The sequence below is a fragment of the Xenopus tropicalis genome, chromosome 5 (genome assembly GCF_000004195.4).
Source record: "Xenopus tropicalis strain Nigerian chromosome 5, UCB_Xtro_10.0, whole genome shotgun sequence".
Classification (NCBI taxonomy): domain Eukaryota; kingdom Metazoa; phylum Chordata; class Amphibia; order Anura; family Pipidae; genus Xenopus; species Xenopus tropicalis.
In genome coordinates, this window is record NC_030681.2 from 73,560,104 (window position 1) to 73,585,916 (window position 25,813).

The 25,813-nt window shown below is 41.6% G+C and overlaps 1 protein-coding gene across 4 annotated transcripts in view; it reads left to right on the top strand.

The window, feature by feature from the left end:
• Positions 1–25,813, top strand: part of fam184a (family with sequence similarity 184 member A) — a 114,570-nt gene that overhangs the window by 75,323 nt on the left and 13,434 nt on the right. For 3 of the 4 annotated variants that reach the window (XM_012963579.3, XM_018094307.2, XM_031902272.1), the window contains exons 11-17: positions 8,487–8,699; positions 10,668–10,821; positions 11,284–11,411; positions 12,644–12,828; positions 12,999–13,145; positions 16,122–16,239; positions 16,485–16,589. In XM_012963579.3, coding sequence (XP_012819033.2) covers positions 8,487–8,699; positions 10,668–10,821; positions 11,284–11,411; positions 12,644–12,828; positions 12,999–13,145; positions 16,122–16,239; positions 16,485–16,589 — 1,050 coding nt within the window. The remainder of the gene's footprint in view (positions 1–8,486; positions 8,700–10,667; positions 10,822–11,283; positions 11,412–12,643; positions 12,829–12,998; positions 13,146–16,121; positions 16,240–16,484; positions 16,590–25,813) is intronic. The other variant, XM_031902273.1, reaches the window with a different exon arrangement.

Sequence of the window (25,813 nt, forward strand, 5' to 3'; positions counted from 1 at the left end):
GATTTTGCATAAACAGTGGAGGAAATAATTATTTGACCCCTCACTGATTTTGTAAGTTTGTCCAATGACAAAGAAATGAAAAGTCTCAGAACAGTATCATTTCAATGGTAGGTTTATTTTAACAGTGGCAGATAGCACATCAAAAGGAAAATCGAAAAAATAACTTTAAATAAAAGATAGCAACTGATTTGCATTTCATTGAGTGAAATAAGTTTTTGAACCCTCTAACAAAAAAAGACTTAATACTTAGTGGAAAAACCCTTGTTTGCAAGCACAGAGGTCAAACGTTTCTTGTAATTGATGACCAAGTTTGCGCACATTTTAGGAGGAATGTTGGTCCACTCCTCTTTGCAGATCATCTCTAAATCCCTAAGGTTTCGAGGCTGTCTCTGTGCAACTCTGAGCTTGAGCTCCCTCCATAGGTTTTCTATTGGATTAAGGTCCGGAGACTGACTAGGCCACTCCATGACCTTAATGTTACATAGTTACATAGTTACATAGGGTTGAAAAAAGACCAGTGTCCATCAAGTTCAACCCATCCAAGTAAACCCAGCACACTTAACCCACACCTACCAATCTATACACTCACATACATACACTATATATACAACCACTAGTACTAACTGTAGATATTAGTATCACAATAGCCTTGGATATTCTGATTGATCAAGAACTCATCCAGGCCCCTCTTAAAGGCATTAACAGAATCTGCCATTACCACATCACTAGGAAGGGCATTCCATAATCTCACTGCCCTCACCGTGAAAAACCACCTACGCTGCTTCAAATGGAAGCTCCTTTCCTCTAATCTAAAGGGGTGACCTCTGGTGCGCTGATTGTTTTTATGGGAAAAAAGAACATCCCCCAACTGCCTATAATCCCCTCTAATGTACTTGTACAGAGTAATCATGTCCCCTCGCAAGCGCCTCTTTTCCAGAGAAAACAACCCCAACCTCGACAGTCTCACCTCATAGTTTAAATCTTCCATCCCCTTAACCAGTTTAGTTGCACGTCTCTGCACTTTCTCCAGCTCATTAATATCCTTCTTAAGGACTGGAGCCCAAAACTGCACTGCATACTCAAGGTGAGGCCTTACCAGGGACCTATAAAGGGGCAAAATTATGTTCTCATCCCTTGAGTCAATGCCCTTTTTTATACAAGACAGCACTTTATTTGCTTTAGTAGCCACAGAATGACACTGCCTGGCATTAGACAACTTGTTATCAACAAAAACCCCTAGATCCTTCTCCATTAAGGAAACCCCCAACACACTCCCATTCAGTAGATAGTTTGCGTTTATATTATTTCTACCAAAGTGCATAACTTTGCACTTATCAACATTGAACCTCATTTTCCAGTTTGCTGCCCAGTTATCTAATTTTGTCAAATCGCTCTGCAAAGCGGCAGCATCCTGCATGGAACTTATAGTTTTGCACAATTTAGTGTCATCAGCAAAAATAGAAACAGTACTGTCTATGCCCACCTCCAGGTCATTAATAAACACTCTTCTTGAGCCACTCCTTTGTTGCCTTTGCTGTATGTTTTGGGTCATTGTCGTCCTGGAACACCCATCCACGACCCATTTTCAGTTTCCTGGCAGAGAGAAGGAGGTTGTCGTTCAGGATTTCACGATACATGGCTCCGTCCATTTTCCCGTTAATGCGAATAAGTTGTCCTGTGCCCTTAGCAGAAAAACACCCCCAAAGCAAAATGTTTCCACCCCCATGCTTGACGGTGGGGACGGTGTTTTGGGGGTCATAGGCAGCATTTTTCTTCCTCCAAACACAGCGAGTTGAGTTAATGCCAAAGAGCTCTATTTTGGTCTCATCAGACCACAGCACCTTCTCCCAGTCACTCACAGAATCATTCAGGTGTTCATTGGCAAACTTCAGACGGGCCTGCACATGTGCCTTCTTGAGCAGGGGGACCTTGCGAGCCCTGCAGGATTTTAATCCATTGCGGTGTAATGTGTTTCCAATGGTTTTCTTGGTGACTGTGGTCCCTGCTAATTTGAGGTCATTAACTAACTCCTCCCGTGTAGTTCTAGGATGCTTTTTCACCTTTCTCAGAATCATTGACACCCCACGAGGTGAGATCTTGCGTCGAGCCCCAGAGCGAGGTCGATTGATGGTCATTTTGTGCTCCTTCCATTTTCGAACAATCGCACCAACAGTTGTCACCTTCTCTCCCAGCTTCTTGCTGATGGTTTTGTAGCCCATTTGTCAGGACCTGCCTGTACCAGAACTCTGGACTCTATGTTAGGCAGGTTCAGCATTACCACACTGAGCCACTGAAGACCTTGGGCATCCAGCCCTGAACATTCTGTTAACCCCTCTTCTTTGCTTCTGTGTTTATGTTCGCCTTCTCCTCCCTTAATTAGCCCAGGTGGTTCCAATCAGTCAATTAACGGGCTTTATAAGCCTGTCACAAGCAACCCCTGGTTGCTTGATCATTGAGCCTTTTACGCTCCAGTGACCTTACCTGCTTGTTCCAGTCCCTGTTCCTGCCTGACTCCTGCCCGCATACCTGCCTGATTCTGTTACCTTACCCTGTTCCACAACTCCTGTTCCCAACCTCTGTTTGATCTCCCGGTATTGACCTCGGCCTGATTATTTGGACTCTCCCTGCCTTCAGCCTGCCCCTGACCACTGCCTGTTATTCCGGACCCTCCTTGTTTGCTGCCAGTCGTGACCCTCTGCCTGTTTTACGGATTTGTTTCGTCTTCTGCCTGCCTCTGACCACTGGCCTGTTGTAAGGACTTCCATATTCTTATTACTCAATTTCTTTAATAAATCATGTTTCAGCAACATAACTTTCTGGCTATCCACAAGCGCAGTACCCCCTGTACCCATATTACACGGCATATAAGCTCCTACCTGCCAGCCACCCACCTGTGGCTGCGCCTGACACCATTCCAGCCTTGTGCAGGTCTACAATTTTGTCTTTGACATCCTTGGACAGCTCTTTGGTCTTTCCCATGTTGGAGAGTTTGGAGTCTGCTTGATTGATTGATTCTGTGGACAGGTGTCTTTTATACAGGTGACTAGTTAAGACAGGTGTCCTTAATGAGGTTGACTAATTGAGTAGAAGTGTCTAACCACTCTGTGGGAGCCAGAACTCTTAATGCTTGGTAGGGGTTCAAAAACTTATTTCACTCAATGAAATGCAAATCAGTTGCTATCTTTTATTTAAAGTTCTTTTTTCGATTTTCCTTTTGATGTGCTATCTGCCACTGTTAAAATAAACCTACCATTGAAATGATACTGTTCTGAGACTTTTCATTTCTTTGTCATTGGACAAACTTACAAAATCAGTGAGGGGTCAAATAATTATTTCCTCCACTGTAAATAGCAGAATATTTATTCTGTCAGTATAGCAAAGAATCAATGCTTCTTGCTCCACCAGTACAATACATGATGATTAAATGTGTTTTTGTGACAATAGATATTGCACTGTGCTATTCTAACAATAGAGTGATAATAGCAGAACAATACTAAAACTCCATTAACAAAGACACATATTTTGTTCCACTGTGACAGGAATAAGAATCATTTCAGAGTTAATATACAAATAATTTTACAATAAAACAGTAAGCTGCTAGTAAGATAGAAAAAGCTTCCAGTTATTTCATCCCCTTAAATTGACTCAGTTATCAGAATATGAAATTTGTAGTAATAAAAAAAAACATAATACAGTATTTATTTAGTATAGTTATCAGGAATATTTACTTGGTACTCATGTGATTTTCTTTCCCTCTTGCCAAATAAAAGTAGTAGTAGATTCTATATTTACACTTGTTTTGGGTCCTTGGGGTAAAAACTCGGGGACAAAGTGGTATATTTATTTGGGATATTTTTATTAAGATGTAAAAAATAAAATTTAAAATGTGCCCTAACAAAATCCTATACAATTTAACAGAGAGCTGAAAATTTCCCTCTTGTAATCTTTTTTTCACCATTTGATAAATATAACCCTCGGATTGCTTAAACGCATTTCCCTTAAAGGAGAAGGAAAGCCTAACAGGGGCACCAGCCCTGGGTACAAGGTAAGCGATTAAAGTCACTTGGGGGTGCATCTTGGCACCCCAAGTGACTTAACCTTTCCTTCTCCTTTAAGGTAGCTGTAAACTGACCAGTCCTGTGCAGTATCCAACCAATCATCCCACACGCCAAATAGATGGATACCTTACACAGGCCCATACACAATCAATACAAAACCAAATTTTGTATAATTTTATCAGTGCATGTATGGCTAGCTTTAACTATACTGTTGCCTGGGAAGGTTTTTGTCCAGTGCTGCCGACCCTCTAGACCAAGTCGGACCAAGCTGGTCCTTTTTTTCATGTATGGCCAACTTTAGCTGAACAAACAAAGCTGCATAACTCTAAAATACATAAATATTTATGGTAAACACCTGTAATGTGACAGAAGACACAGCATAATTAGAGCCCAGGGTCAGACTGGGGGGTGCAGGGCCAACCGGGGCTTCTGCCTCAGGGGGCCCTGCACCCCCCCAATGGTCCCCGGCATAGGCTTTCAACCCCCACCGCCGCCCCCCCCTCCTCCCATCCAACCCCCTCGACGAGTGCGCCTAAATTAAACTTACGGTGAGCGCGTCGAGGGTGGCAGAAGGGAGACCGGCAGCTTAGTATAGTGCTCTGCGTGAATCGGGTCTGGCCGGTGGCCCAGTCCGACCCTGTGTGAAAAATAAAGGGGAATTATAAAATAGGGAGCAAATTGCAAGAAAGGGGCACAATCCACCATGTCTGGCCCTCCACATAGAAAAGTGGCTGCAGAGACCTGTGTTGCCCAGCTAAAATATAGAATTTATAAACCATGAAGCTGGTCCAGTTAGGGGTCTTTAAATCAGTAGACTGGATAGGGGTGGACTGAAGGCCAAAAAGGGTGAGATTATTTATGATGGACGATTACTTGCTGTCCTAGATATTCCGGGTAGAGAACCTATAGTTTAGCATTATATAATAAACATTATTTTACTCTATAAACATGTTATAGAATGTCCTGTTCTTAGAAATAAAAAAAACTATTTCTCTATGAATCTACAATTTTATTGTTAGTTTTTATTTCTTATCTTTCTATTCAGGCCCTCTCCTATTCATCTTCCAGTCTCTCATTCACACTACTGTCTGGTTGCTAAGGGTAAACTGGCTTCTGAAATTCCAGTTAATTTAAAGGTGAACTACCCCTTTAATAAAGTGTTCATGATAATTGTTGGGGTGAAGCATACATGGTGTTCTGTCTGTCCTACATATAGTGGCATATCTGTTTGCAAACTGTAACTAATGTTCTGTGTTTTACCTCATCTTTCCTATCCCATTGTTTTATCTTGTGGAATTCTGAACGTCTGCCTTTATTCTTGTGATCTTTCCTACATAGCGGCACTGTCTGGGTGAAGCTTTACATAAATCCATCAGCAATGTAAGTCGTCTGCACTTACAGCATTTACATAAGGCATGCCCGCATCATTATTTGGCTGCAGCCTGCTTATAAATTTTTTGCTGCCTTCTAACAACTTGCCAATACTTGTGTACATTCTAAATGAAGAGCACCGTCTCTAATCCGTCTTCAATTAAAGCATTGGAAATCTATATCCCCTGAAGCGGATTGGCTACAGAAAGATTGATTGCTCTGAGCACCAGCACAGCCATCAAGCTTTTAAATTCTGCTTTTTGCCATTAGTACAGCATTCACTATGCAATATTAAACCACTCTAGGTGGCTGTATTAAAAGCCTGCTTAAAAGCATGACATGACTGCATTCAGCTAGAAATAGTGTATTGGTATTGTTTTATTATAAGATATTCATTAATAACAGTTCTGCTGCATTAGGATTTTAAAGATGTTTTTATAATCTTGTTTTTAATGTCATTATTTAGAGTGTCTCTGTAACAATCAAGCTCCTTAGTTTGGTGCTCTGTGTGTTCCTATGGTTTATAAAATAGCAGGCATTTATTTAACCTAATTTACACATAAGTATGTAGGTGTTTTTAGGCGTAATTTAGATATTTTAAGCAGCTGGGGAAATGTTACTACATTGAATCAAATGACACAGCGATGCAAAAAGGAATTACAAAGAAATCCATCTTTAGTGAAAAGCAGTGATTTAAAAGATTATGGGCTGTCACATAAACAACCTGCTTCCCTGTTCCCCTCCTCCAATACCTTCAGTATGCTTAGATTTATTTTACCTTCCCGGTTATCCACAGGTTTCGATTGATAACCATTCTTTGGTTGGTAAAAAAGGAACATAAAACCGTGACAAGGGCAGGACATTTAGTTTGGTAATTTCCAGTGACCAGAATGATTGGGAGATGGAAACGCATACTAGCTGTGGGCTATAACTGTTTTTTAAAAACACAAACAGATTTTTTTTTTATATTTAATTGTGAAATCTCACATGTGCTAGCCATATTCTTCATTTCCCAGGGTGCCACAACCATGTGACCTGTGCTCTGATAAACTTCAGTCACACTTTACTGCTGAGCTGCAAGTTTGAGTGATATCACCCCCCTCCCAGCAGCCAATCAGCAGAACAATGGGAAGGCAGCAAGATAGCAGCTCCCAGTAGATATCAGAATAGCACTCAATAGTAAGAAATCCAAGTCCAGCTAGGGACTCCTCCAGTTACATGGAAGTAGGATACACAATAGGTTACCTGAAAGCAGTTCAAATGTGTAGCGCTGGCACCTTCTGAAAGCTCAGACTCAATGCACTAAGATGGCTGCCTACACACCAATGTTACAACTAAAAAAATATATTTGTTGGTTCAAGAATAAAATTTGAAATGGTTGAGTGAATTATTTGCTATGTAAACAGGTTGATTTAGAAAAAAAAAGTATACCATAAAAATCATGACAGTATCCCTTAAAGTATATTATGTGTTTTAGCAGCCTGATAATGTATGTTAGTTCATTGTGTAACATGTAAAGGTGGCCATACACGTAGCAATTCTGATCTTTCCTGCCATTGGTTGTTTCCCCCACTGACATTCAGGGCTGAATCGTCAAATTTGGAGGTAGAAACAATAGGCATTCTACCTCCACTTGACGATTCAGCCCTAAACATAGTTTTTTAAGCATAGATTTTGCATAGGTGCCTTCAATGGCCAATCGGCGAGACGACGGATATCCGCAACCTTTGCGATATTGGTTGCCTCGTCGATCCGCCATACACGCAGAAACGTTGTTTCATACGATATCATCGGTGTGTGTATGGCCAGCTTAAAGCTTTGTACCTTAAAGGGATGATTTGTCTTTAAGTTAACTTTTAGTATGCTATAGAATGGCCAATTCAGCACAACTTTTTAATTGGTCTTCATTATTTATTTTTTTATATTCTTTTGAATAATTTGCCTTCTTTCGAGTCTTTCCAACTTTCAAATGGGGGTCAATGACCCCAGCAGACACAAAAGTATTGTTCTGTGAGGCTACAATTTTATTGCTATTGATACTTTTTATTACTTAATTTTCTCTTAAGGTCCTCTCTGATTCATATACCAGTCTTTTATTCAAACCACTCCCCTGGTTGCTAAGGACAAGATAACTGCTGAAATTTCAAACTAGAAAGTTGCTTAACAAAAAGTGAAATAATTAAAATTTAAAAATGCAAATTATAAAAAATGAAGACCAATTGCAAATTGCCTTTGAATGTAACTCTCTACATAAACGTAAGTTAGCTCAAAGATGAACAACCGCTTTAATAATGGTCTTGCTAGGGTTGTATTTTTATATAGGCACCTAACTACAGACTTACCCCTCTGGGGTGGGGGTAGCCCTTTCAAATCATTGTTATACATAAATCTTATATTTTTATGTGGAAACAAGCTTTTAGTTGCATTTTCTAGATCAGTGGTTCTCAACCTTCCTAATGGCGTGACCCTTTAATACAGTTCCTCATGTAGAGGGGTGGGTGTCTCTGTTCCTAAGACCATTGGAAATATGTGAAAGGGTTGTTCGACCGCCAGGTTGAGAACCGCTGTTCTAGATTGTGTGAACAACTTATCAAGTGGCAGTAAATTTTGCCCAGCAGTAACAATGTAGAAAGATGTTACAATCTATTTTTCATCACTGTTTAAATCCTCAACTTTTGTCTACATACACCAAAATCAATGCAGCAACATTGTCATAGCTTGACAAAGAACTGTGTAGGTTTGAAACGTTGCTGTGACGAAGCTGAAAAATAAAGGTATTTTAAATTTATATTCTACACACATTCTGGCTGACAGGAGATATTTTCTCTGATAAATGTATCAGTTCATCTAAAGCTTTCCTGACTGTCAGGACATGGAAACATATCTGACTGCTGGAATCCCTTTAGATTCCCAAGTTTGATGTTTGATGAATCTACTGCTCAGTGTTCCATGGTTGAAATCAGTACCTGAAGCTGGACACAAGGAAACATTTCTAATTATTTTAACTTAAATATTTCATTTTAACCTTATATTTGGATATGTATTGTTGTATTGTAGATCTCACTTCTTAAACAGAATCTAGAGATGCAGATATGCCAGTCCCAGAGTGCTTTGCAGCAGCTGCAGTCACAATTTAGTCAGGAGCGTCAGCGTCTCACCCGGGAGCTTCATGAGCTTGAGGAAGAGCATCAGCAGAGGCAGAAGTCACTGCAAGAAGCTCATATCATTGCATTCCAGACTATGGAAGATGCAAAAGTTCAGGAACAAAAGGTAAGTGTGATATCAAATCAAGTTAAAGGACAAGTTGAAATAGAAACAATCTAGAAATCATGTTGTATTAATGGGGATATATAAACCCTTTAACAAATGTAAAAAATATGAGTAAAGGCCAAATAATATTTGGAATATTACTAAAGTCTTGCACCCTATCCTGCATCTATTAAATTGTGTAGGAAAACACATAGATTGGTTATATTATTCCCACGGTGTGTATGAGATTGAATTAGAAATGCAGCTGTCAGTACTTTATAACTGGGTTAACTGCCAGTTCTATATAAGGTATGGGCAACCCCCAGTTATTGTAATGGCTTATCTTATACCCTGGGCTGGTGCTCCTGTTAGGGTAAGACCAAAGATGCTAGTAGCAGCTACTTGTTGTGGCTACTAAAAAAGACAATGCTGATCATTTACTGATAATTGTCTCTACATGTGTTTTAGCAGAGGCAATTCCCAGTGTTGTCTATGGCAGGGTATTTTCTGGCATTTAGTAGCCATGAAAAAGTAGGAGAAAACCGCACCAGCCTGGGGTAGCTGCAAGAGAGCGTTCCTCTTCCTTCTTCTGTATTTGCACCACTTGTGCATGCACAGTAGAGTGGAAAACTGAACTTTAAACAAAAAAAACAGCTTTTCCTCTACTATGCATGCGTCAGCCACAGAAACGCAAAGAATAAAGACTGGAGGAAGAGGATCACTTGCTGGGGCTGGTGCGGTTTTCTCCTAACAGGAGATCAGCCGGGGTATAAGGTAAGCAATTACACTGAGGGGTGCCTAACTTTTGTCTGACTGTGTGCTCCTTAAGCGTCATCGCTTCACACTGCATGTGGGTTAGGGGCAAATGCTAAAATCGCTTTGGTTGTGCCTTTAGCAGCAGATTGGGCACAATGAGCAAAGTGCAGCACTTAGTAATGCAAGGAAGCTGAAGGCAGGAGTACAGGTTTTTAGGGTTCTTTTTCATTTTATCAGAATCCTATAAATGAATGTTTTTATTTACTATTAAAGTACTGAGAATTTTTAGGAATCACTCTCAGGCTGAGGTTAACCAGAAAAGCAGCCAGTCTTTTTGATTGCAGCTACCATAACCCTTAACATGGCTCTGTCATGCATTCCTTACATTTAAGGAACACATGGCAGTATAAAATTTGGAACTGAGGAACATTAGCAGCATTTTTAACTATTGCTGCATGTGGCTTCTGGCCAGATCTGACATCAGAGGACGTCAGTGTAGCCAGACATCATATACTTCCTATGTTTGTAAGTCACAATGAGGTAGCTACTCTCTGCCATGAAGATGTTCATGCAAAAAAAAATGTTTTTTCAAGCAAACAGGTAAACATATAAAAAAAATGTGTATATATATATATATATATATATATATATATATATTGCAGTTAATGTTCATTAGTCCCTGTTGCTTAAATTAATCTAGACAGTGGCAATTTATCTACAGTTGTCTCTGGAAAAGTCTTGATGACAAAAAAATGACAGTGAGCATAGTGAACAGTTACTGGTATGATATCCAGTATCCAGAAACCAGTATCTATAAAACTCCAAGATATAGCAGTGGCACTTCTCATAATGTCCTATTTAACCAAATGACTTTTCACTTTTAACTGATTTGCTTTTCTTGACCAAACTTAAACATATGGGGATCACTGATATAGAAGTTAATTAGAAACCAATCTTATTGTGTTTTTAACATTCGAATGAAGAAGCCTTAAGGCCTGGTGCTCCATTTTACAACACCACTTTATCTGGTACAACCCCATGTATGAGGCATTATGAATAATAAGCAAAACGGACAAAATTATGGGTGGTATAATTTCATCCCTATGTGCCATTATGTAAATCATTCACTTTGATTTGATAACTAGGAGAAGCAAACAATGGCAATTATTTGCAAAATGCCAATCAGCAAATGTAAAGGGTCGGTTTCTCCTATATCTTCATAAATCTTTACAGGATCTTGAAGAACATTTGCATCAAAAATACTCAGAGGAGCTTCAGAGTGTAAAGGAGGCGCACAAGCAGGTTATGGATGTTCTTCGACTTGAAATGGAGCAAGAACTTCAGACTCTGCGTTTTGAATTAGAAGATGAGGGAAAAGCAATGTTAGGTAACACAAAGCACAAGTTCTGGTAATAAAATAATATTCATTTACATCTGAGCACACACCTTTTTCTAAAATAAAAAATAAAAAAAATGAAGCATTATATATAAGGTTACTTAAAACCCTCCTGAATCCATGATCGAATAAAATTTGAACATTTCTGTGGACAAATGTTTTCAAAACATGGTTTTAAAGGGGAAGTGTTCCCCAGAGATCCTAATCCAACAGTGATAATTGTTCTCTAAGATGGGATGATACAACGCAATGACAAGAAACCCTAACCGCACACCCCCTAAATTAGTAGCCGCAGTTGCAAATTGAAATAGAGGGTTAACAAGTCTGGCAACTCTTTTTTGCTCTGGCACAAATTCTTACTAATTGTATATAAATAAGCTCCTTTCATTTTTTAAGCTTCATAACATTTTTATAATCTGTTTAGATCTGAAAGGCTATTTCTTACTTTTTTAGCATCATTGCGCTCTGAACTTAACCACCAGCATGCAGCAGCTATTGACCTGCTAAGGAATAATCACATACTGGAGATGGATGCAGCTACAGTAAACCTAGAGAGGCACAAAGAGATCACCAGGCGCCAGGTAAAACATGAGCTTATGATGCAAACTCTTAAGCAAATATGGGATACATGTATTTAAAGGAGACATATCATGTAAAAATTAAGAATGTACCAGTGTATTATACTCCTCTAAACATAGAAGGATTGTGCTAAAAAAGTTGTCTTTCGGACTGATTTATTGAGAAATTCCCCCAAAACCTGCCCATCAGGTCCACTTCCTGCTGGCTAAATTCTATGGTTGTGCAGGGGAGCACTCAGCACACTGCACTGTAGGATTGGTGAAAGTTAATGAGTCCACCATTTGATAAATACACTTCTAAAAATCCCTTAGGAATGTATAGAAAGTAGGTGAATTTTAATCTTACATTTTGCTTAAATCTTTCCCCTAAGCTTTGAAGTACTGATCTTTAAGATGTGGCTTTGCAGCTGTTGCTGTATTACCAAACAGCGTATCTCAACAACCTATAGTATCAAAGGTATCGGAATGGTTATACATCTAATGTTGGGAGCAAATCTTTACAGTTCAAATAACACAATAATGCAATGACTGACAAAAGGATTTAGTGGAAAGCGTAGATAGATATAATTTACTTCCTTCATTGTCAGTTTACAAACCAAACCACTTTAATGCAACATAAGAAGCTGCTGTAAAAACACTACTGGAGAAAAGACAGGTCCATGTCCTACCCATTCCTGGACTAGAAATCCCAGCATCTAGCAGCACTTTGACGTTACTACAATTAATGTTTTTACCAACAGCATCTTCATCAGATTAGCCTTCCTCATTTGCAAATCCACACATTAGGGCAGGGGTACATGGGAAGATTAGTCGCGCCGCGTCAAGTCTTCATTGTCACGGGCGACTAATCTCCCCGCAATGCCATCCCACCGGCTAGAATGTAAATCGCTGATGGGATGGCATACGCGGTGCTGCGATTTGCCGAAGTTGCCTTGAGACAAAATTTTGCGGTCAATTTACATTCTAGTTGGTGGGATGGCATTGAGGGGAGATTAGTCGCCCGCAACAACGAAGATTTGTCGCGCGGTGACTAATCTGCCCTTAAAGATCACTGCTGTATAAGATCTCTAAAACTGAATCTGTGAGATGGGGACTAATTTAAAGGAAAATACTTGTCATATGCTAGGTCTATTATATAATATTTTGGGTCATATTCAGAAATATGTGTTTTTTCTTTATGCATCACCTGTTAAAATGACATTAATGTATTTTATTTATGTTGCCTGATTTAATAGGAGTCTGGGTTTTTGGGGCAAATAACAGATCTTCAGGATAAACTGAGGCATCAGGAACAACATGCATCTGAACTTAACAAGCAGCTGATGGCATTAAAAGAGAACATAAACTCCTTAACCAAGGAGCTGGACTTTAAAGGAAAGGAAATCCTTTGCATACGCAGTGAAGCCAACCAGCAGATAAGGTACTTTCATGCACATTATATATAATTCTCCTTTAGGCCTTATAAAGCCACACTTCATGTCTGTTCACTGAAATCAAAGTTATGACCATTAGAGTTGTGTTTGTGGACATCAATCTCATTAAAATGCATCAAAAAATGTTTAAAATATGTATATTTAATTTTGAACAAAGGGTACAGGAACAAGATTTAAACAAGAAACACAAGGAAGACCTGAATGACCTAACATCGGCCCACATCAGGGAGAAACAAATTTTAATTGCAGAAATGGCAAAGACTCAAGCACTTTTCATGGAAAAAAATTCTGCATTGCAAAAGTCGTAAGTTTGAGTGACATGCTCTGGAAAACCTTTAACTAATCCTGAAATATCTGAACTACAGCAATTAAAATAATACTAACATCTCACTCTAACAACTGCTCGGCTGTCCTGTTGTGAGGGTTTAGAATATCAGAAATCTTAGGAATGTATTAATACCAAGGCCACTCCAAATACATTGTAGCATCTTCAGCTATCTTGATTTTCAGTCTCTATAACATGTTCCTATGTCTCTGAGTTTAAAGGTGAAATGTCCCTATTTGTGAGTAGCTTATCCTAAGGTCTTTTTGCAGCTGCAGCTAACATGCTGTGAAGAAAAATCCAGTGGCACTCCAATCAGTTGCAAGGTACAAGAAGTGTTTTATTTAGCCTATATACACATACTCAATGTTTTGTGCCATCCTGTGCCCTTTATCAAGCCTAGTGAATCGCATACACAATGAAACATAAGTCAAAACCATATCAATAACCTGAAATTTGAACTAACTTATAGAATGTTTAGTCTTGTGGAAATGTGCTAGTAAGTTGAAGTTACTAGGCTTTTTGCTAGTTGCTGGGCTTTTTTTTTCACTATGTAGTTTTCCTTATGTCAATTAAATCACATGGGCATATATATTTACCCTTTATATGTTTCATTGTGTATGTGATTCACTGGGCTTGATAAAAAGCCCAGGAGGGCCCAAAACATTGCCCTTTGTGGGCTAGTTAAAACAACTTTTGCACTTTGCAAGTGACTGATGTGCCACTCCAGGCACAGGGCCACTCTTGTTGTGTAGCAAGGTGAGCAGCAAAAAGCAGCAAACTATGGATTTTAAAAATTCAGCTCTGCTAGTGCAGAGAGCGCATTAGCTGCAGTATTGATGTGCCCCCCTCTGGACCTGCTCCAAAGCTAAAGTTGTAAGCGTGGAGCAGGAGGGAGGGGGCGGCAGCAGTGGGGGTGGGGGAGACAGCAGCCCTGGAATCGCCACTGTCTCTGTTGCATTACTGACCACTCTGCAGGTGAGTGGCCTTCTGGCTAAGCAGCCAACACTTTCATACAGGGTTGAAATGTGCTAAAGAGAAACAGCATACAGTAGGTTGACATAGCACTAAAGGTAACCATTCATATCTAAAACTATAGGAGAAAAAATAAAAACTATTTGTCAAAAAGAATTATAAGCATATACTAAAGTGTAGTGGACTTTTATAACAGTGACAGTTCCTCTCTAACAATTTTTGCTTTATTAGCACTGTGACACATGGGAGATTAGTTGTCCCATGATTAGTCTCCTCTAGCGGTGGTGACTAATGTCCTTGAATGCTTTCCTACTGGCAAGAACATAAGGCAACTTCGGGTGTCTTTGGAAAGCCAAAGCGACAAATATTTTTTCCTATTGGTCATTTACATTAGTTGCCACGGCTAGAGGGGATTTGCGGGGCGACTGATATCCTTGTCTGTCGACTGCCTTAAACCTAAAGTTTTAAACCTAAAATTTCTCTAATATATGTGGATGTCACTTCAAACAGTACAGCTCTGACTTGGTCATTACCTGAACAAAACAATAGCACTGTTAATTACACTGAAATGTTTCAGTAATATAACAAGAGCATTGTCAGTTACACTGATAATAATGCAGAATGACTATCTTTCCTCTAAAGGTAAGTAAAGGGCAAGGCATTTTTGGGAGAAATGTCGACCACAGTAGTACAGACTTATTGCAGGTGACAAATCTCCCTGTGTGCCATTGCCTAAGGGCTTATTTGCAATCGATAGGTGCTAAAACTGGTGCAGAACTTACTTGTGGTCATGTGTACTAGCATCCTGCACCAATGGAATTGCGCACAGTTTAAGAACATACTCCCACTTATGTATTACCCCTTTTATTGCATTTGTCTGGGAGCTCTCCATCTAGGATGGTTAGGGGGTGAATTGCATATAAGCAAGACGGGAGTGCTAGGGAAGCAAGGCACTATGGAGCCCTGTATTAACTCCCTCTGTATAGCAGGTGTTAAGGACTCCCTTGTGCTTGTCAGCTCTGCACCTGTACACTTATCATGGGCTAATTTTTCCCACCATCAATTAAATCATTAAAGATATTGTTGTGCAAACATTATCAGTCTGCCTAATTTATGTACAGAAAAGATTTTTACAAGTCTATAATATATCCACTATAATCTGCACTTATTGTGCATTTTCAGATGGTTTAGAAATTTACCCTACACTTTAAAATTACTTGTTGATATATAGTTGCATGACATGGACTGTGGACTTTATATCACGTTTACTCTTTAAAATGCATGTTTGCATCCAAAAAGAATTTTTTTTTCACACAAACTCCAATTTTGTATTTATTATCTGATAATTTCTTTTTACATCACATAAGGTTACTAAATCATATGATGTTGAATTCTGGAGGTCTGAGTAGATGGAAAGAGCATATCCTTTAAACTTGAACTGTTTCATTTGGGTAGCAGAGCCAGAAGAGGACATGGAGACTCTATCACTGAATCCTGCAAAATGTCAGGCAAACTCAGTGTAATACTAATTGCATTCAAATAAAAATGACAAAAAAAATACATTATTACATTCAGAGAAGGCTACAGTTTCAGAACAACCATTGTTGGTCTGGTCCCATACAAATGCCTTATTGAATTGGGTTTTTGAACTAACCCTAGGTACATGGAGTCTGTATGTTGTTTGCATGTTTCCCCTCACAAGTATACTGCTAATTGGTTCTGGTTTAAACTGCATGACTGTGCTTGTGATAGGGAAATTAGACTGAAAACTCTAATGGGGCAGGTACCATTGTAAACGTTTGCACATTATCCATATAGCTATGTATAATTTGTTGGCGCTTTGTTAATAATATATATTCACATGGATATAACTAAGGCTTCCAAGTGCAGAACAATCTAATCTCATTGGTTAATATTGAGTGTTGCTTATGGATAGGGGTAAAGGTGTATAACTCACTTTTAATTATTTTTCTACTTTTGAAGGTTAACAGAAATGGAAGAAAAATATCAGAACAGGGAATCTAGGCCAGAAGATCTTCAGATCATTTCTGAGCTAAAGGAAATGGTAACTGAGCGGGATCAACTCATCAAGAAACTAATTGTAAGACTTTCTTTTAATTTTACCTACAGTTTACAAAATGAAAATGACATTAACTATTCAGTAATCATGAACTGCTGTACAGCTCATGAATTATAACTTGCATCCTCAATTATTAACCGTAGGAACACTTTAACGAAAAATTGGTGTTTAAAATATTAATACATTCGCTGTTTGAAAACAATTTTGTGGATGTTCAGAATCTCATAGCATGGAAAGTTAATGTGCCACCATTTATATATCCACAGGATGACAAGAAGTTTTACCAGCTAGAGCTAGTGAACCGGGAGACCAACTTCAACAAAGTATTTAACGCTAGTCCTAATGTTGGGGTGATTAACCCTTTAGTAAAGGTATGGATCCAATAATTCTATTTTTCTATTACAGGCCTTAATCAGCCTTTAACTGGAGGCTGATTTAATTCAGATTTTATTCTTTGGAAATGTAATGTTTATTGTATAAAAAAAAAAGCAGTACCCTGTTTTGAAATGTTACACCTCCCCCAAACTACTCAAGGGTATGATTAGTATATATAAAAGAAAAAAAAAAAAAAAAAAATATATATATATATATATATATAAAAGAAATATAAAAGTGTTTAATAGGAAGTGAACTACACTAATAAAATGTAGTCTAGTTTGTACCTGAGATTTCTGCATAGTGTAAGATTGTGAAAAAGGTTTTTTGACAGTATTAGCAAATAAAAAAATACTTCCTTTATTTTTAACCTTTTCCCTATTAACCCTTTAAGTGCCAGCCGAATTCGTCATTTCAGTTCCCCCCAGTGCCAGACGTTTTGTGAACATTCTGTGCTCTCTCAATGTAGGGGCTTTTATTGGGGGCAGGGTTAAGTTTAGGTAGGCAAACTATATATTGTTTTTTTCAGGAGAACCTGAGCTTTCCAAATCTACCTGAGTTTTTGTGTATTTCCACTTCTGGAACAAGATTTAGAGCTTGAAATACAAAAAAAAAAAGAAAAAATGCTATTTTTCATGATATAAGGATTTCTACCAGAAACACATTTTATTTTATGGACAAAAATTCAACTGATTTGGAAAGCCTCATGTCTCCCGAACGTGCCAATACCTGATATGTATAGTTTTATTGAGATTTCTGACTTCTATAGATCAAAAACTCCCAGCAGTAAATTACTAAATTTTCAAAGCATTACAGCAGAATACGGCACACTTTACATTCCAAAGCCAAAAATCCTGGAACATTAGGTTTACCCCAGGAAACCATACATTTTTGAAAACTACACATTCTGACGAATCCGAAATGGGTAACTATGTCTTCCAACTCCTAAGTACCAAACGGCAATGCTTTACTGAATTTAGCATTTTCTATAAAAAATTATGAAAATTCTAAAAAATCACCTCAAATCTTCCATTTTCAAGCACCTTATCTCCCACATAACATTAGGTACGAAGAAAACACACCCTAAATATGAAAGCCAGGGGTCCACTGAACAGTTTGATGCCCATTGTGCATAGGATCACCGATGTATCTGGAATTTAGAGACCCCAAAAGGAAGTTAGTACATACAAATTGCCCAGGAGATCTCTTTAGCTACTGAAAATTCAACAAGTTTACTGCATTTTCTGTGGGGTAAAAACACAAAAAAATACATTGACCCCCCAAAATCATATATTTTTGGAAAGTACACATTCGGACGAATTCAAAATTGGTACCCATGTCTTTCTACTCCAAACTACTGAGTCGCAATTCTTTCCCAAAATTGCCAGTTTTGATGAAATACCTAAAAATCACATCAAATCTTCCACTTTCAAGCACCTTATCTCCCACATAACATTAGGTACCAAAAGAACACACCCTAAATATGAAAGCCAAGGGTCCGCTGAACAGTTTGATGCCCATTGTGCATAGGAACACCAATGTATCTGGCATTTAGAGACCCCATAAGGAAGTTAGTGCATACAAATTGCCCAGGAGATCTCTTTAGCTACTGAAAATTCAATATGTTTACTGCATTTTCTGTGGGGTAAAAACCAAAAAAAATACATTGACCCCCCCAAAACCATATAGTTTTGGAAAGTACACATTCGGGCGAATTCACAATTGGTACCCATGTCTTTCTACTCCAAACTACAGAGTCGCAGTGCTTTCCCAAAATTGCTAGTTTTGGTGAAATACCTGAAAAACACATCAAATCTTCCACTTTCAAGCACCTTATCTCCCACATAACATTAGGTACCAAGAAAACACACCCTAAATATGAAAGCCAAGGATCCGCTGAACAGTTTGATGCCCATTGTGCATAGGATCAGCACTGTATCTGGCATTTAGAGACCCCATAAGGACGTCAGTGCATAGAGATTGCCCCAGAGGTCTCTTTAGCTACTGAAAATTCAACACGTTTACTGCATTTTCTGTGGGGTAAAAACACAAAAAAATACATTGACCCCCCAAAACCATATATTTTTGGAAAGTACACATTCGGGCGAATTCAAAATTGGTACCCATGTCTTTCTACTCCAAACTACAGAGTCGCAGTGCTTTCCCAAAATTGCTAGTTGTGGTGAAATACCTGAAAATCACATCAAATCTTCCACTTTCAAGCACCATATCTCCCACATAACATTAGGTACCAAGAAAACACACCCTAAATATGAAAGCCAAGGGTCCGCTGAACAGTTTGATGCCCATTGTGCATAGGATCAGCACTGTATCTGGCATTTAGAGACCCCATAAGGATGTCAGTGCATAGAGATTGCCCCAGAGGTCTCTTTAGCTACTGAAAATTCAACACGTTTACTGCATTTTCTGTGGGGTAAAAACACAAAAAAATACATTGACCCCCCAAAACCATATATTTTTGGAAAGGACACATTCGGGCGAATTCAAAATTGGTACCCATGTCTTTCTACTCCAAACTACAGAGTCGCAGTGCTTTCCCAAAATTGCTAGTTTTGGTGAAATACCTGAAAAACACATCAAATCTTCCACTTTCAAGCACCTTATCTCCCACATAACATTAGGTACCAAGAAAACACACCCGAAATATGAAAGCCTAGGGTCCGCTGAACAGTTTGATGCCCATTGTGCATAGGATCAGCACTGTATCTGGCATTTAGAGACCCCATAAGGACGTCAGTGCATAGAGATTGCCCCAGAGGTCTCTTTAGCTACTGAAAATTCAACACGTTTACTGCATTTTCTGTGGGGTAAAAACACAAAAAAATACATTGACCCCCCAAAACCATATATTTTTGGAAAGTACACATTCGGGCGAATTCAAAATTGGTACCCATGTCTTTCTACTCCAAACTACAGAGTCGCAGTGCTTTCCCAAAATTGCTAGTTTTGGTGAAATACCTGAAAAACACATCAAATCTTCCACTTTCAAGCACCTTATCTCCCACATAACATTAGGTACCAAGAAAACACACCCTAAATATGAAAGCCAAGGGTCCACTGAACAGTTTGATGCCCATTGTGCATAGGATCAGCACTGTATCTGGCATTTAGAGACCCCATAAGGAAGTTAGTGCATACAAATTGCCCCAGAGGTCTCTTTAGCTACTGAAAATTCAACACGTTTACTGCATTTTCTGTGGGGTAAAAACACAAAAAAATACATTGACCCCCCAAAACCATATATTTTTGGAAAGGACACATTCGGGCGAATTCAAAATTGGTACCCATGTCTTTCTACTCCAAACTACAGAGTCGCAGTGCTTTCCCAAAATTGCTAGTTTTGGTGAAATACCTGAAAAACACATCAAATCTTCCACTTTCAAGCACCTTATCTCCCACATAACATTAGGTACCAAGAAAACACACCCTAAATATGAAAGCCAAGGGTCCACTGAACAGTTTGATGCCCATTGTGCATAGGATCAGCACTGTATCTGGCATTTAGAGACCCCATAAGGAAGTTAGTGCATAGAGATTGCCCCAGAGGTCTCTTTAGCTACTGAAAATTCAACACGTTTACTGCATTTTCTGTGGGGTAAAAACACACAAAAATACATTGACCCCTCAAAACCATATATTTTTGGAAAGTACACATTCGGGCGAATTCAAAATTGGTACCCATGTCTTTCTACTCCAAACTACAGAGTCGCAGTGCTTTCCCAAAATTGCTAGTTTTGGTGAAATACCTGAAAATCACATCAAATCTTCCACTTTCAAGCACCATATCTCCCACATAACATTAGGTACCAAGAAAACACACCCTAAATATGAAAACCAAGGGTCCGCTGAACAGTTTGATGCCCATTGTGCATAGGATCACCGATGTATCTGGCATTTAGAGACCCCAAAAGGAAGTTAGTGCATACAAAGTGTATACACTGCAATATAAGCTACCGGCATGTGCATTATGCGGCATAAGACCCCCTAACAGTAAGGAGACCCTAGAAAACTATACATTTTCCGAAAGTACACAATCTGACAAAACAAAAATGGGTAAATACATCTTTCTACTGCAAACTACCAAACTACAAAGCTATGCTAAACAGAACGATTTTTTTGACATTTCTGAAAATTGTCACAAAGCTTGCATTTTACCCCATTATGTACCCCCACATTTTGTACCGTATCAACATGAAACATTCTAAATATGAACACCAGGGGTCTACTGAACAGTTTGATGCCCTATATGCATAGATTTACCAAACTATGTGGGGTACAGGGGCACCCAAGTAAAAATAGTGCATATGAATTTTCACATAAGATGCTTCGGCTCATGCAGTTTTTGCACCCGGTATGTGTATTATGTGCCATACGACCACCTAACAGTAAGGAGACCCTAGAAAACCATATATTTTCCGAAAGTACACATTCTGACAAAACAAAAATGGGTAAATACATCTTTCTACTACAAACTACCAAACTACAAAGCTATGCTAAACAGAACGTTTCTCTTGCAGGTGTCTGTGGGACACAGGGACCATGGGTATAGTATCTACCAGCAGGAGGCAGGACACTAGAAGAGGAAGAAGAGTACGAAGCCCCTCCTCCCTGCTACTATACCCCCGTGCATATCCTGTTAGCTCCAGTTTTTTCTAGTGTCCTCAGGAGACAGGATCTCTCTACCATCCTACAAGAAATTTCTTCGTCCAGATTGAATCTGGCACCAGGGGCTGACCTACAGGGGCCTCTCCAAGGGCTTCCTATACAGGCTTCCCCCGCCGTGGGACTGAGCACACTGGGGCCAGTAAGCCTCCTCTGGAGCGGGCCAGACAGGAATCCCTGCCTCTACATGTGAGCGCAGAAGCTGTCCAGTGCTGCGTTTGCCAGAATCCAGGATCTCCATCCTGAACAGTTCCTCATCCAGGTCAGCCTATGCCTTTGCTTGCCCAGCCGCTTAGCCTGCCTACTCAGCCTGCCTTACCTAGTCCTCCCGGTCTTCTCTCCCCCTGTTCACCCCCATGCGTTCCACCTTGCGTTCCACAGCAGTTCCTCTCTTTCGCGCGCTCTGACGTCACTGTGCGACTCCCTTCTTCAGCGCGCTTGTCCTTCGCGCCACATAGGCCTGCTCTCCATCCTGAACGGTTCTCCCTGCTGCAGCTCTCCTCGCATCACGGCTCGCCATCCTCACTAGGGTGGGACTCTGCATCGACTCTCCCGCTCTCCATCCTGAACGCGGTCACTCCGCTCGCCATCCGGGGACCCCAGCCACTTAGATATTGAAGGAAAACGCAGGCCAGACGCTGGAGGGACGGTACCCGCTCAGGGGTGGGATATTTAACGGGGGAAGATCAGGCACATACCTAGGAATGGCTTAGGAAGGCATTGGCTATTATGGGCATCATTGGGCTGGAGATTACCTTGCCTGGCACTGTGCCAAGTCAGGGTGCCTGGCACTGTACTCCACTACCTAACCTGTACCTGGCACTGTTCTCAACCTGTGCCTGGCATGGTACTTAACTCGCACTTGGCATTGTACTCTACCTTGCCTGGCTCTGTACTTAACCTGTACCTGGCACTGTACCTAACCTGTGCCTGGCGTTGTACCTAACTTGTACTTGGCACTGTACCTAACCTGTGCCTGGCGTTGTACCTAACTTGTACTTGGCACTGTACCTAACCTGTGCCTGGCGTTGTACCTAACTTGTACTTGGCACTGTACCTAACCTGTGCCTGGCGTTGTACCTAACTTGTACTTGGCACTGTACCTAACCTGTGCCTGGCGTTGTACCTAACTTGTACTTGGCACTGTACCTAACCTGCGCCTTTGTACCTAACTTGTACTTGGCGCTGTACCTAACCTGTGCCTGGCACTTTACTTAATCTGTACCTGGCACGGTACTAACCTTTGCCTGGCAATGTACTCAACCACTACTTGGCACTGTACTTTCTCCTGTGCCTGGCATGTACCTGTCACTGGCACGGTACTTAACCTGTACTCTGCACTGTACTTCATCTACACCTGGCACAGTACTTAACCTGTGTTTGACATGGTACTTATCCTGTGCTTGGCACGGTACCTTACCTGTGCTTGGCACGGTACTTAACCTGTGCATGGCACGGTACTTAGCCTATACCGGCAGTTAACCTGCGCTCGGCACTGTACTTCAACTATACCTGGCACTGTACTTCACCTGTGCTTGGCACTGTACTTCACCTGTGCTTGGCACTGAACTTCACCTGTGCTTGGCACTGTACTTAACCTGTGCTTGGCACTGTACCTAACTTGTGATTGGCACTGTACTTAACCTGTGCTTGGCACTGCACTTAACCTGTGCTTGGCACTGTACTTAACCTGTGATTGGCACTGTACTTAACTTGTGCTTGGCACTGTACTCAACCTGTGTTTGGCACGGTACTCAACCTGTGCTTGGCACGGTACTCAACCTGTGATTGGCACTGTACTCAACCTGTGATTGGCACTGTACTTAGCCTATGCCGGCTATTAACCTACGCCTGGCACTGTATTTAACCTTTCTAGCATGGTACCTAACCCTTGCTGGGCTCTGTGTTAACCTGCTCTGGCACGGTCCTTAACACGGGCTTGGCTCTGTATTTATCTGTACCTGGCACTTAACATGTACGTGGCACCGCACCTCACCTGTAATTGGCACGGTACTTAACCCATACTTGGCACTGTACCTAATACGTACTTACCCGTACTCTGTCCATGGCACGGTTATGACCACATACCGGCGCCATACCTGCCACGGTACTTGGCTCCGTACTACTCCTGTACCTAGCACTGTACTAGGCACTGTACTTAACTCCGTACCTGCAAGGTACTTGGCCTTACTCCTGGCACTGCTCTTGCCACCACGCCTGCTGCTGCGCTTGGCTCCGTCTCCACACCGCCCCTGGCCCCATACCGACTACGTCCTGCACACCAGTACTTCACCGTACTCGGCTTGCACTGACACTGTAGTAAGCCTTCTACTACACGGTAATAGTCCCCATTCTGCCCTTACTCGACAGGATATTCCTTCACTACCGACCTTAAGCTGCTCTATGCTCACCGGGTTTTAGGGGTACTCCCCCTTATGGGACAATCCAACATGCGCTAAGTGTCGCTATGGGCCTCCTTTCTGGCAGAAAGGAACTGTTCTCTGTTTTGTCACAGTTTCTGGTTGCAGCGTTTTCCCACTCCTAGCCTTGCCCTCACCAGCCACCTTCCAACTCAGGGGTGGCTCCTGATCTGGCTACGGGGCACTATGCTTCAGTGCAGGCTCCCACCTTCAGCACGGATCCCACCCATGGGCCAATCTGCTTCCACTGGCATCCCCAGTCGGCCGCCCGCCTGGATAAGATATTGGACAGGCTGGGCCGCGAGGGTCCTGTTTCTTTCGGACCAAATAGCCCAAGCGCCAGGTCTTCCGTCCAGGAAGACTTAGCATTACGAGCCCATACACGCCTGACCATTGGGAGGATCATCCTTAGTGAAGGAGAGGTCTCCCAGATGACCTAAAGGAGCCATTTGACTCTTCCTAGTCACCTTCCGAAGCCTTTCTCTCTATCATTGCATCTTACGGTCACAAAATCTCCCAGGATTCTCCCAAGCATTAGTAATACCTTCCGTATTCCATATCAGGAACAACCAGATAACCTCAGGCAGCCTGAGTGGGATCGCCCAGAAGACGGTTCCGGGCCGATTGTTGTCCCCAACCCGGCTACCATTCCACAGCAAGGGCCGGTATAGTAATTCTCCTCCACCCTTCTGTGGACACTCCTCTCATCCACTCTCTCTCTTAGCAGAGAATGTTGACGTCCTATCGTGGTCCCATCCTGGGGCCCCCAGGCCACCCAGTCCTGGTCCAAGAAGCCAGCAGCCTAGCCTTCTGAATTCAGGATGCCAAGGAATTCATGGAAAAGCGGTTCACCGCTCTTCCCGTGGTGACATCTCTGGTCAGCCGAAACACCTCAACAGGTCGCTGAGCACCATACCTCCTAAGGCCTGCCCCTGCCGGGCCGGAGCTTCCCTAGACGATCAAGTCCAGGCCTTCCCGTCTCAGGGACCCTTCTTCGCCTTAGGACTCCAGCTCGAACTCTCCAGGGATACTCTCTCCCAGATTACCTGGCTAATCCCCGGTTTCAGGACCACACTCTCATAGGAGGCAGACGCTGCGGCCTGCCAACCCTCCAGGAAGCGGATTTCGCCTCAACTCAGAACCGTGGGTACACAGGATTCCATCCTCGGACTACCATCTCAAACTCCAGTCCAAACCACGTCTCATGATGGAACCCCTCAGGCCACCTATCGCGGCCTGAAATCCCAACGTACAACGGTGAATCCGGTCATCTAGGATGTTCACCTTCCACCTACCCTCCTTCCCATGGAAATTCTTACGCCTAGGGACAACAACCACCCCTTCCATTTACCCAGGGTCACCTTCATGACCTGCAGTGGAACATTCTGACCTAAGGATTAAGATCCTGCCCAAGACATGATTCCTTGCGTGGTGCCTCCGTACATATCTTCTGCCAAAGCCGGGCCCTCCTGGAATCTCAAGGGCGGATTCGGACTGTGGACGCCAGTCCAACAAGTTGGGTCATAGATCATTGGCTCAGAAACCTGGTCGGCTTCAGAAGCACATCTCCTGATCGGCACCAGGAAGATCAGGACAACCCGCCAGGGCATCCTTCTCCTAACCACATCGAACCGCAGGTCCCACAATTCAGGGCCAGCTACCATGACCCTCTTGCCCCACAGCCACGGGGACCTCATACAGCATACTCCTCCGCCTCACAGTCGTCAGAAAGATCAAGGAGGAAACAGGCACAGTCATTCTGGGGCCCTATACTGGCCGGAAAAGCCTGGTCCACCAACGATGGCGCTCAATAAGCCAGATCCTGGCACCTTCCTCAGGACTCCGACCCCTCGCTCAAGGTAGCACTCGCCAACCTGAGCCAGACCGACAGCGGACTAGCAAGCACAAGGCTTACACCAGAGGGTAGCCGTACCACGAACACAGCTCGGAAGCTGGTATCCTCCAAGGCCTCTCACCAAGCATGAAGGATCCACTAGACCTGACGCGTTCGGGACCATCCCTCCAGCTCCCTCCTTCTCTAGTTATTCCCACAGTTTAGTGGGGAAGAAGGGACCCTGGATTCTTCCAAAACCTAGATTGGCCTGGCTCGGCATCTT